Here is a 13,289-nt window from a genome sequence, read left to right on the forward strand (position 1 = left end):
GGGCACGTCCAGGGGACAACCTTCTTCCATGCCATCTAGTTTTCTATCCTATTTCCACATTTTCAGATGATTCATTTAATCTCCTTTAAAGAAACTTCTGGAGATGGCCACTTGGGTCTAGGTTTCTGAACAGCACCCCCAGAGGCTGGAGGAGTATTGAATTGCTTTATTGCAAATATTATACTCTCCCATTTTACAACCAGAACTAACGTTCAGTGCCCACACTCTTTTTGAGCTTTGCGTGGACTCCCTTATTGAGCCATCGCTGTAACCCTGTGAAGTAGGTATTAGTTCCTGTCCTATTCTTCTGATGAGGAAACTGAAGCTCAGAGGGGTAAGTACCTTGATCAAGCTCAAACATCTAGGAAGCCAGAGATGAGGGTTAGAATTCAGGCATTTGAACACAGAGCCCTGCTGTTTTCTCTGTTGGCTTCTTATGATGTGTCACATTGAATTATTATTATTTTTTAAATATTTATTTATTTATTTAGCTGTGTCGGGTCTTAGTTGTGGCGTGCATGCGGGATCTAGCTCCCCCACCAGGGATCGAACCCGGGCCCCCTGCACTGGAAGCACGGAGTCTTAGCCACTGGACTGCCAGGGAAGGCCTCACATGGGATTATAATTGATTTCTTTCTGCCTCCTCACTAATCTGGACGGTCTCTGAGGGCAGGGACCTGGTCTTATTCACACCTGTACCCAAGCTTAGCATCCCTCCCAACGCGCTCACTCATTCTGTTAGGCTCCCCACTGGCTGACTTGGTTCCATGAAAGAATTCCATGTGGCAACGTGAGCTGACTTCACACTGGTGGTTCCCAGTCAGAACCCAAACATTCTGTAGCGAGAAGAGCTCCTTAGTTGCTCAGAGAAATATAGGACAGATGCTAGCCTACAACTAAATACTTCCTTTCATCCATACGATAACAAACTAGCAGTTTTGGAACGATGGACAAGGTTCAAAGTTCTTTCACCATTTTATTTTTGTTTTTAATGGAATTCCCACTTCATTTGTGCTTGCCTTATGCAGGTGAGTTCAAACAAGTTGGACAGACAACACGCTTAATGGGTCACTTCAAGCATGTTTTCACTTGTTTTAGAGGAAGTAAAAAGGAGTAATTACATTTCACTGCTACAAGTTTTCTTTTCCAGGTTATATACAGTCACAAAGACCCACAAATGTCACCAAAAAGCCCACACTGTACGCTAAGGAATTTCAATTATCTCACGTTCAAGGAGCTTTCTCAAAACACAGAGATGAGTCATTGTTAGTACTCGTTCACTGAAATGAGAACTGTATTCTGGGGTCCTCTTATGTGCTATATCAATGTGTCTCTTCTTTTTTTTTTTTAAGATTAAAAAAAATTTTATTTATTTTTGGCTGCGTGGGTCTTCGTTGCAGTGCACGGGCTTCTCATTGCAGTGGCTTCTCTTGTTGCAGAGCATGGGCTCTAGGCACGCGGGCTTCAGTAGTTGCAGCATGTGGGCTCAGTAGTTGTGGTTTGCGGGCTCTAGAGCACGGGCTCAGTAGCTGTAGCACACGGGCTTAGTTGCTCCACAGTATGTGGGATCTTCCCAGACCAGGGCTTGAACCTGTGTCCCCTGCATTGGCAGGCGGATTCTTAACCACTGCGCCACCAGGGAAGCCCAATGTGTCTCTTCTTGTATATTTGTTAGTAGCATGGTCCATAAAATAATAAAACTAGATAAGCATTGCTTGGAAATTACATCCTATACTCTTCATTCTCTGTAAGCTGGGTGACAGAAGGGCTGTGACTATTGGGCCCTCCCTGGCCCTGGCTCTCTGACCTGATGAGAGCACAGCCCCCTTCAGCTCTGTGCTAAGTTTCTCCAGGTCCTCAGCTTGGGAGGAGGTTTCCCAGCTTGCGTGACTGCAAAAGCAGACCAGGACCCAAATGCATTGTGTTCTTAATGGTCCAGATTCATCAGAGGAAATACTGGATGCAAGCAGAGCACCATGCTTTTGCAAATTAAGCCGCGCATTTCTATCAATACTAGGCATTGGAATAAACTTATTGAGAACATTTACCAACTTAGCTATTTGGAAACTACGTTTTAGGCCCCCTCATCTAATGCCAAGTTGCATCCTAATTTTCCTAAATGCATCTTAAACCTGTCTCTTCTTTTTGATCCCCTTCAACGGCCGTGTAGCTCCAGCACATACTACACCCACGCCATTCCCAGGGCGTACTGGTAAGTCAAGGCATCTGAGAGGGTGGGTGGGATCCATGGACGTTCACAAAGCTGCTGTGCTGTGTGGCTCCAGAGGGCACCCCGTGCTGCTTGTCACTAATCTGTACAGCCCCTTTGTGCAAATTAGAAAAAGGCGCCCCCCGCTCCATGGTTGGATTAGTAATGATGTTGCTTGGGGCAGATTAGAAAATAGCACAGAGGTCAAAGCATCAGGAAATACAGGAAAAAAAAAAAAAAACCAAACCCACAATTAATCCATCCCTCCATCCACCCCAAAGACGTTATTACCCTTCCTAAAGCTCAGCTATAATATTTCACTTCCCAGTTCACCCCCCGCCACCCCCCAGCACCAAAGCCCAGAAAAGGAGTTCGGGCCAAGGTATCAGAAGGCCCACATTCTAGTCCTTACTTTGACACTAACTTGTCTTGTGAGATGGCAATAGAGGTTCGCTGAGACCTCTGCCATGCCTGAGCTTTGGGTCCCAGGTGTAGCTTCTGAGACAGAGACAGAGACAGAATTGTTTTTCTAGTCAGATCACTGGAAGACTCCCATTTTCTCCTGTAACCTTCAGCTCTTGGTTATGTGGAAAGATGCCTACCTCACAAAAAGGAAAATACACATTGAAAATACACTAGAATTCCAGTTTTCAGCTATCATGTTGAAAATAGGCAAAATATTTCACAACAAACTCTCCTGGCAAAGGAGTAGGGAAAGATAATCTCATATCTTGTTTGTAGGCTAGGAATGAGTACAATTTCTACAGAGGGCAATTGGCAATTCTTATAAAAAGAATGCATTCACTTTTTGACCCAGAGTGTTGAAATATCCCTGGGATTTGTTTTAATCAGGTATGGTAAGACACGCAGACACGGAAATGATCGTCATGAAGGAAGACATTTATACACACGGAATCCTAGAAACAGAAGGCATGGCACACCATGCCAGGCCATGTGGGGAAGGACCAGAGTGGGTTAGGAGGCAGGAGGAGGAGAGGGGAGAGGATGACCCAGAGCTTCTATTGGGGTTTTTGAGGGAAGGAATGGGTGAGGTGGGGTAGGTACATGGAGTAAGCTTAGTGTTGCATAGTTTGAATAATTTTGGTGGGCCCTGGGCTATAAGAGTGGTTCTCAGGTGTCCAGTACCAGGCCCTGGGGTGATTCAGGGCAGAGGGAGTATTGGCCTGGTGTGTGAGGGTTTGATGGTTGGTTTGAATATCAAAGACACCACAGGGGAGTCGCTTGCTGTCTCTGGGAAGTAGCCAGCCCTGAGACGTGGAGCTTTCCCAGGATGAAGGCCCCAAATGGTAGACCATCAAAGATATAGAAAATAAGATAATAGAGACGATATACCCCACAATTCCATTTCTGGGAATTTTATTTAAAATATGCTACTCCAGGGAATTACCTGGCAGTCCAGTGGTTAGGACTTAGCACTTTCACTGCCAGGGCCCGGGTTCAATCCCTGGTCAGGGAATTAAGATCCCACAAGCCACGTGGCACGGCAAAAAAAAAAAAAAAAAGAAGGAAGGAAAGAAAGAAAGAAAGCTACTCCATTTCCTTAGTTCACTTACCCTCCCCTTTTGCTTGGTGACTTTCTTGTCTATTTTTCTCATCCCACAAATACTCCCAACATATCTACCCCAGGCTCGCTCTTAGGGGATGACCTTGCTTCCTCCATCACTGACAAAATACAAGCACTTGACAGAGTGTCTGCATCCCCTGATCTAGCGCAGTTGTACCTTCTCATTTTTCCTGCTGTCTAGGCCAAGGTTGACCCCCCACCTGTGCACCAGCTAACATCCCCTCAGGTCAACTGGGGACACCCTGGGCAATTCTCTGTCCCTTTCCAGGAACATCACAGTATTTAAAAGTATCATCCCCGTTCTTATATGAACATGCTGTCGGTTTTCCCATATTAAAAAACAAAACTCGTCTCTTGATCCCTCAGTCCCCTCTGGGAGCTGCCCCCATTTCTCTTCCCTCCATGACAGCAAAACACTTCAGGAAATTTCCAAAACTTGCTCTCTCCAATTCCTTTCCCCCTGTTCTCTCTCGAACCTGTTTCACTCATGCACATCGATAATATCTCCTTTGACTAGGTCTCCAATGACCTTCCCATTGCCAAGTCCAACAACCAGTTTTCAGGAGTCATTGTATTGAAAACGACTGTAACCCATACCCCCCCCACCTAATATTTCATTAAGAAAATCTGAAAGCACAGAAAAGTTCAGAGAATCATAGAATGAACATCTATGTATGCCACACCTAAAGTCTACAATTAAGCGTTTAATCTGCAAGCATTTTTACAGTCCAGATCCTTTTTGTCATGTCAGGCTGACTTCACATTGAGGTATGAATCTCAAAGTATTTCTCAGCTCAGTCGTTGAACCAGTGAAGGGACAGAAAGTGAGGGAAGGCCACGTTTGCGACAAGGAGTAGGCACTTCAATTTGTCAGATTTTTACAAGTGGTTTTTTTTTTTTTTTTTAATATTTATTTATTTATTTTGTCTGTGTCGTGTCTTAGTTGCGGCACATGGGATCTTAGTTGCGGCACATGGGATCTTAGTTGCGGCATGCAAACTCTTTAGCTGCAGCATGCAGGATCTAGTTCCCTGACCAGGGATTGAACCCGAGCCCCCTGCATTGCAAGCGTGGAGTCTTCCCTACTTGACCACCAGGGAAGTTCCTACAAGTGGTTGAGTAATGTACTTAGTCAATTGCTCTTTTGTTCAGTTTGTACCAACAATAGCTCTGTTTATTTATTTTTATTTCAGATAATGGGAGAAGTGATACACCTGAGCCTACAAAAAGCATCCAAGGTTTTGTAGCACATTCAGTGGGCCTAAATACCAACCCCAATACAGGTTTGTGGAATTAGATTCTGAATTGCCCTACAATATTCCTTTTGTAACAGCACTACACAACCTAAGACCATCCAGGCAACACTTGAGTTGTAAAACTAAGGCCACTCTCCTTTCAGCTACATCGATGGCCAGTTCTGCTGTACTAAGTCAGGGATCCAGTCTCATAAGAGAGGGCTTTGACCAAAGACAGGAGGCAGATGGAAAAAGGAATCAGAGATTGGGTGGGAATTCAAATTATATTTGTTCACACAGGCTGTACAATCTAGCCTCTGTGTTTTTTTTTTTTTTAGTTAAGAATACTATTTTTAAGGTTATTTCTGATTTTCTCTCCCATTCTGCCAAAACAATATGATTAACAAATATATTAACTAATAGTCACACCTAAAATGAGATTTTATGAGAACTTTTTTTCCCCATTTTTAGCGCTGATTCCTCATAGACCTGCTCTTGCTCAAGTAATTACAATTGCGTGTATAGCCTTCAGTATTGCCCTGATATGTGGGATCACTATTTCCTACATGATATAGTAAGTCTATGCTAAATAACTTGTACCATCCTTAAGTAAGACATAAGTTAACTAGGTTATTATTTTGTGATAGTAATGATGATGATGGTGATAATTCTTATAATCCTTAAGTTATTATGGTCATTATACATTTTCAGACAGTCTTTTTCAGAATATGGGCTATATTCATGTTGGGTCATGATATAAATGAAAAAATTTAAAAGAAACTGGATAAAAAGAATCTTTTAAGTAAAAATAGAAATTAATAAAAAAAAAAAAGCAAGCAAACGAACAAAAATGAAACAGAACAGAATACAATTTAGTAGAATAGAAAGTATTAAAGTAAATGTTGGGCTTCCCTGGTGGCTCACTGGTTAAGAATCCGCCTGCCAATGCAGGGGACATGGGTTAGAGCCCCGATCCGGGAAGATCCCACATGCCGCAGAGCAACTAAACCCGTGCACCACAACTACTGAGCCTGTGCTCTAGAGCCAGCGAGCCACAACTACTGAGCCCACGCACCACAACTACTGAAGCCTGTGCACCTAGAGCCTGTGCTCTGCAACAAGAAAAGCTACCACAATGAGAAAGCCCACGCACCGCAACAAAGAGTAGCCCCCGCTCACCCCAACTAGAGAAAGCCCGCGTGCAGCAACAAAGAGCCAACGCAGTAAACAACAACAACAACAAAAAGTAAATGCTGATTTTCAACCTTTTCAGACTCAAGATTGTGAGGTAAATCTTATCTCTTACTGTGGATCATGATCAAAAATGTTTGAAAGCCACAGTCAGAGATGCTGTCATCCTCCCAAAATGTGGCTTTCTAGAGTGAACTTGATACTTTGGAGGGAATCTTAATAGTGCAAAGCAGAAAAGAGTGACCACTCTCTCTTTCACTAGAAACTTATTATCAATGCAATAGTAGGGGTAATAGTAGTGTTTAGGGAAGACACTTCATCTTGTTCGCACAAATAAAGCTTGTGGTCAAGCTCAGGTTATGTGATCATTTTGAAATTAGTGTCAGACGAAAGCGAGCCTCACTGTGACATTATGCTACTCTGATCAGGACCAACACATTGATTCTTATTCTAGGATTTAGTTCCAGGACTCCATTATATCCCATCAGAAACAGCTTGAGGAAGTACTAAATTATTTACTCTATCAGAATTAAGTGTGTACATGGGAAATGTATTGCCATGTATGGGATATTTTTTAAGGTAGCCATTTTAGGACCACTTGGAATATGTCAAATGAAGGCAAAATTAAAGGTAAAATTGAAGAAATTTTGCTAAGGAGAGAGTGTCCCCAGTATGTTTGGTTCTGGGTTATCTATGACTCAATTTACATAACTGGAATTTCAGTTTATTTCATTAGTCTAGACAAAGATGTTAACATATGAAGATTGCTAAAGTAACTCACTACAACGTATCCTCCTGGAATTTCAGTGCCCAGTTAAATTACTGAGCTAATGTCAACATTTACAGCTTTTATATTTGTGTTACCCCCTAGTGACATTTTAGGACCTGAGGCAAAAGGAAAAATATGTGCCCCAAAGTACATGTTTTTACATAATTTTTAGTGGTTAATTTTTTCCAGAAGTAGATTTTTGAAAATATATTGGTGAGTTTGATTTCACTTAAACCAGGAAAGTAAAGTTATAATAAATTTTGTTTCTGGTAAAGATAAAGTATTTAAACTTAAAATAATGCTATGAGTTTTGATACAGTACTTTTCAATTTTTAAAATATATTTCAGCTACTTTAATGTTTTGGAAAAGAAGAACCGTAAAATAATACATAAAAACATGTATATAGGGACTCACATTTTCCCTTTTGACTCAGTCTCCCATATGGTTCATCACAGCACTGATGGATCCTGTCTTTAAAATTTTGATATTTGGTTTATCATGGATTTTCCCCATTCATTTCTTTCTTATTTTTTTTTTTTTTTTGGCCATACCATGAGGCTTGCAGGATCTTATTTCCCCGACCAGGGATTGAACCTGGGCCCTAGGCAGTGGAAGCACCGAGTTCTAACCACTGGACCGCCAGGGAATCCCCTCATTTTAATTTTTTACAATATTAAGTCAAAATATTTATCTCCATTACTGAGTTTTTTGGCACCCCCTTAAACTGTGCACCTAAAGCACCTCACTCTCCTCACTCAAAATCTGGTCCTGTTCCAGATTCCTGATTATCTGTAACGTGTTTACAATCAGGCCATTTCTTCCTGCTACAGAGCATGATTCTGGAATGTTCCCCCTACATCCCTTCCTCCATCACAGCCCCTTAGAACACAAATAAGCTAACCCTAAAATGGTTTGTTATTACATGAGTCAAACACAATTAGGAAGGTAAGTATGTTAGGAAAAAGTAGAACACTCTATTATCCATTTTCACTTCACACAGAAATATCTGTTCAATGATCCACTTCCAAGTCTGGGCCTAGGGTGGGGAGAGCGAGGCACTCACCTCAGGTGCAAAATTTAAGGGAGTGCAGTAGTCAAGAAACTCAGTAGTCAAGAAAAATAATAATTTATTGCAATATTTTTAAGTCTAAATTAATGCCCTCAAAAATCCATGATGAACAAAATATCAACATTTTAAATACATGATCAGTGACGTTGTCGGGCCAAAGCATATTGGAGACTAAGCGAAAGGAAAAATCAGCGGTACCTATGCTACATTTATTTAAAATGTTGACATTGTGTTCCTCATGGATTTCTTGGCATTAATTTTTCTTTTGTAAAATATTGCATTAAGATGTTATTGAACTTAATCATGGAGGTTTGTGCCCAGCCCGAGTGCCCCATTCCCGTCACCTGGCTCCAAATCAGTCGCCCCTTTTCTGCGTGTCAGCCCCAATCTGAGTTCTATAATTATTTGGGTTTAAGTCTATTTCTGCCTCCTCCCTCATGTACTAGTGACCCGTTTTCAGTCAGAAAGTCACAAGATTAAGACAGTATGATTTAGTGGGAAAATTGTGCTTTTAAATTTATCTATTTTGTCCTCCAGTCGACTGGTACAGGCTGAGGAAAAACAACAACTTGCGTCACTCTATAAAAATGTCAAGATACCATTATTAGGAGATGAAGAGGAGGGCTCTGAGGATGAGGGCCAGGATGAGTCCACGCACCTCCTTCCAGAGAGTGAGAAGGAACTGGAAAAGTTCATTCATTCAGGTAGAGGGTCAACAAACTTATCTTGTCAGATCCAAAATCCAAGGGAAGCTGAGCTGACAATGATGGTTGGGTTTTCAAAGGCAAAGCTAATGAATATTTACAGCCGCACATGCAGGAATGAGCCATTCACATCAAATTACACAGAGGGGCAAACAGCTCCCTGTGGTTGTTTGATTCCTTTTGCAAGGCAATTCCAAGGACTGAAAAGAGAGTTCAGGAAACAAGACTTTTCCTGGACTCAACATTTCCCTTAAACATACTTATCAGTGTCGTGTTGTTGCCGAGTTTTGACCACAGACAGGCAAATGCCCTCCTGCACTGTCTGCCTCAGTCTGATGTGGGAATGGGATGCAGGCCCACGAAACAGAGGTTACTACCCCCAGGTCAGAGACGCCTCCGTGAGAATTGCCCACTACCCCTGCAAATCCTTGTGAGGAGAGAACAACATACATGCTCATAGAAACCTGATTTTGTAGAAGTTCTGAGATTCTTCAGTACTTGCTTAAAAAAATTCTAGAGCAAAATGATGTAGATTTCAGTGTCTGATTCAATACTATTAAGCATCCGCTGCATGGATCTGCTCTCTAACCCCCAGAGATAGTCAGAGAGAGGCTGAGAGGCCAAGAGTAGAAGAGATAATTGATGCTTACTGAGGCAGACCGCCCTTGTACTCTTAGAAAATATTTTTTAATGTATTTTCATTGCATTGAATTATAACTTTTCTAAATGTTTAAAAATTGAAGTATAGTTGATTTACAATATTATAAAATTTTAAAACTGGATATTTATAAAGCTTGAATACAGAAAGTGGGAAAATCATTTCGAAATGCAATTTTCACCATCCTTATCAGACAAATAACATTCATGAAAGCCTGAAAATTCCATTGTTTGTTCCTTTATTTTTCCATATATTTCCTCACTTCTTTTGTCTCTAATTCCTGATTTATTAGTATCTAAATAATGTTATATCTACATTTTAGTCATTAGATCAAAAAGAAGAAAACATATGGAAAAGAAGAGATTGAACACAGAGCAAAAGTTGGTAAAGGAAGTAGAAATAAAGGATGCTATACATACCGCAAATCCGGGGCGTCTGTGAAAAGAAATGAAAGAGAGGCAGGACATGCCAGCCAGTGTGGAGGAAACAGTGACAGATGACAGAACGTGAGCATGACTTGCTCCTGGAGAACCTTGTGCAAGAGCACTCTAAAGGAAGAACACCAGACGTAAAAACAGGAAATAAATTCATATGAATTTATTCATAGCAATTCATAGCAATCTTGCTTCCTAGTTCTTAGAGTTTATGAATAAATATAACTTAATTGGAAAAGAAAAAAATCCAACTTCGTAAGTGTGAAAGAGAAATTGTCAGGATTTTCTTTTCTCACTCCTAAACAGTAGTTTCTTCGGGTAAGTCTCCCAGACTATGTGAGGAAACCACTTTCATGAAACAAAGCCTCCCCAGTGACATTATCTGTTAATCCCAGAAGCTCGCTTCCATTTTATGTATAACAAGACTGAGAATGTCAAAATGAATATGACAGCAGACAGTAACCTTTGTTTTTAGGGATCTGGGACCTGGTTCAGGAAATAGGTCTGCGGGCAAAGAGCTATAAAGCATTGCCAGATGTACTGAGTGCTGTAAGCTGGGAGTCACCAAGAGCTGTGGAAACAAAACAAAAGGGGCAGGATTTAATCTGAGCGGTGCTGTTGGTGTGGAAAACAGTCTGATGGTTCCTTGAAAGGGTAAACATAGAGTCACTACCTGACCCAGCAATTCCACTCCTGGGTATATATCCAAAAGAATTGAAAATATATGTATCTGCACACAAGAGAAACCCTCACACAAACGTTCATAGCAGCATTATTCATAAGAGCAAAAAGGTGGAAACACCGCATATGTCCATCAACCGATAAACAAATTAACAAGATGTGGTCTCTCCATACAGTGGGATGTTATTAAGCAAGGAAAAAGAAGTACTGACACATGGTACAACATAGATGATCCTTGAAAACATTATGCTAAGTAAAAGCGGTTAGACACAAAAGGTCCACACATCGTATGATTCCATTTATACAAAATACCTAGAATAGGCAAATCCATAGAAGGTCGAAGTAGATAAGTGGTTCTAGGTGCCAGGGGAGGGGAGAAAAGGGAAAGATGGTTGGTGGGTAGGAGGATTCTCTTGGGGGCAATGAAAATGTTGAAAAAAAATATTAGTGTAGGGCTTCCCTGGTGGCGCAGTGGTTGAGAATCTGCCTGCTAATGCAGGGGACACGGGTTCGAGCCCTGGTCTGGGAAGATCCCACATGCCACGGAGCAGCTGAGCCCGTGAGCCACAACTACTGAGCCTGCGCGTCTGGAGCCTGTGCCCCGCAACGGGAAGGGGCCGCGATGGTGAAAGGCCCGCGCACCGCGATGAAGAGTGGCCCCCACTTGCCGCAACTGGAGAAAGCCCTCGCACGAACTGAAGACCCAACACAGCCAAAAATAAATAAATAAATAAATAAAGTAGCTATTAAAAAAAAAAAAAAAAGATTAGTGTAACTTGAGGAGGCTGGTACCGAACTCAAGTTCAGCTGCTCACCACTCAAAAGACCAATACTCAAGAGACAAGTGTTATATTTGATTTACAACATTGTTTTAATTCCTGCTGTACAGCAAAGTGACTCAGTTATACATATATATATACACTCTTTTTCTTTCTTTCTTTTTTGTTTTTGGCCGCACCTTGCAGGATCTTAGTTTGCCGACCAGGGATTGAACCTGGGCTACCTCAGCAAAAGCGCTGAATCCTAACCACTGGACTGCCAGGGAAATCCCTGGACTGCTTTTTATCAAGTATCAAGCAAATGAGAAGAGCATGAATCTTCTCAGGCAGATGTGTCTTAGCAAGAATCACTGAGGCAGGCAGAATTCTAAGATGGCCCCAAGACTCCTGCCCCCTGGTGTACACAGCTGTGTAGTTCCCTTCTCTTGAGTGTGGGTCTTTGAATATGACAGATGTCACTCTTGTGATTACGCAAAAGTGATGGGATTGTCGCTCTCTTAATTGTTACATTAAGCCACCTGTCCAAGTCTTTAGGGACTGGCTCCATGCAGGGAAAGACCTTTACTAATCAACCCAGTGTGAAGGCTTCAGGCTTTCTCAGATTTTTTCCAGACATGCATCTTCCCTGGTGTGTGTGTGTGTGTGTGTGTGTGTGCGCGTGTGTGTGTGTGTTTCACCAGTTCTACCATATACAGTATGCTGCATTTATTTTTATTTTTTAAAAGTAGGATTGAAAGCCTTTTAGTCTTTTTTTAAAGTTAATTAATTAATTAATTAATTAATTTTTGGCTGCATTGGGTCTTCACTGCTGCTTGCGGGCCCTCTCCAGTTGAGGCTAGCCTGGGCCTTTCATTGCGGTGGCCTCTCCCTGCTGCGGAGCACGGGCTCCAGGCACATGGGCCCAGCAGTTGTGGCTCACGGGCTCCAGAGCGCAGGCTCAGTAGCCGTGGCGCTTGGGCCCAGCTGCCCCGAGGCATGTGGGATCCTCCTGGACCCGTGTCCCCTGCATTGGCAGGTGGACTCCCAACCCCTGCGCCACCAGGGGAGTCCCTATGCTGCATTTAAATGTCTTAATTTCCCTAATAGTCTCACTCCCCACCCTTGCTCCGATTTTTCTCAGGGCATTAAACATTCTATTGCATTCCTCTGCCTTAGTCTTTTTGTTGCCCGGCACTGCAGGACTGCAGTCTCCCTGCAGCTGCCCCAAGGTTTGGAATCTACCAGTGTCCTACTGGCAACTAATATTTGTGTATAGTTTGAAGAGGAGGTCTAAATTCATATTTTACCATTTGTGTACTTCAGTGCTGCAGACCTTATTAATTTATTTATTTGGCCAGGCCACTCGGCATGTGGAATCTTAGTTCCCTGACCAGGGATCGAACCCGCACTCCCTGCATTGGAAGCATGGAGTCTTAACCACTGGACTGCCAGGGAAGTCCCCAGACCATATTTATTTATTTATTTAAATTTATTTATTTATTTATTTATTTTTGGCTGCGCTGGGTCTTCTTTGCTGCACAAGCTTTCTCTAGTTGCGGCGAGTGGGGACTACTCTTCGTTGCGGTGCGTGGGCTTCTCATTGCAGTGGCTTCTCTTGTTGTGGAGCACGGGCTCTAGGTGCGCGGGCTTCAGTAGTTGTGGCACGCAGGCTCAGTAGTTGTGGCTCGCGGGCTCTAGAGCGCAGGCTCAGTAGTCGTGGCGCATGGGCTTAGTTGCTCCGTGGCATGTGGAATCTTCGCGGACCAGGGCTCGAACCCATCTCCCCTGCATTGGCAGGTGGATTCTTAACCGCTGCGGCACCGGGGAAGTCCCTGTGTTTGTTTTTTTACTGTAGATTTATATCTCAATTTGCTTCAGAGCAATTACTTCAAACTTACATAGTTAATTTATTTTTGTCTATGATCATTGCCGTATGATTGTTAAAGATAATTTCTTGAATTCCTAAACATGGTTGAATTTTTATAATTTTGACAC

General features: G+C 42.3%; 1 protein-coding gene across 1 annotated transcript; it reads left to right on the forward strand.

The window, feature by feature from the left end:
- Window positions 1-796: 796 nt before the first annotated feature.
- Window positions 797-10,012, forward strand: C19H19orf18 (chromosome 19 C19orf18 homolog). Its single transcript, XM_036833966.1, has 7 exons — window positions 797-1,113; window positions 1,210-1,265; window positions 2,171-2,212; window positions 4,988-5,077; window positions 5,501-5,603; window positions 8,597-8,763; window positions 9,744-10,012. The coding sequence occupies exons 1-7, from the start codon at window positions 947-949 to the stop codon at window positions 9,860-9,862; spliced, it is 744 nt and encodes a 247-aa protein (XP_036689861.1). The 5' UTR covers window positions 797-946; the 3' UTR covers window positions 9,863-10,012.
- The last annotated feature ends 3,277 nt before the right edge of the window (window positions 10,013-13,289 follow it).

Source organism: Balaenoptera musculus, chromosome 19 (assembly GCF_009873245.2).
Source record: "Balaenoptera musculus isolate JJ_BM4_2016_0621 chromosome 19, mBalMus1.pri.v3, whole genome shotgun sequence".
NCBI classification, from domain to species: Eukaryota; Metazoa; Chordata; class Mammalia; order Artiodactyla; family Balaenopteridae; genus Balaenoptera; species Balaenoptera musculus.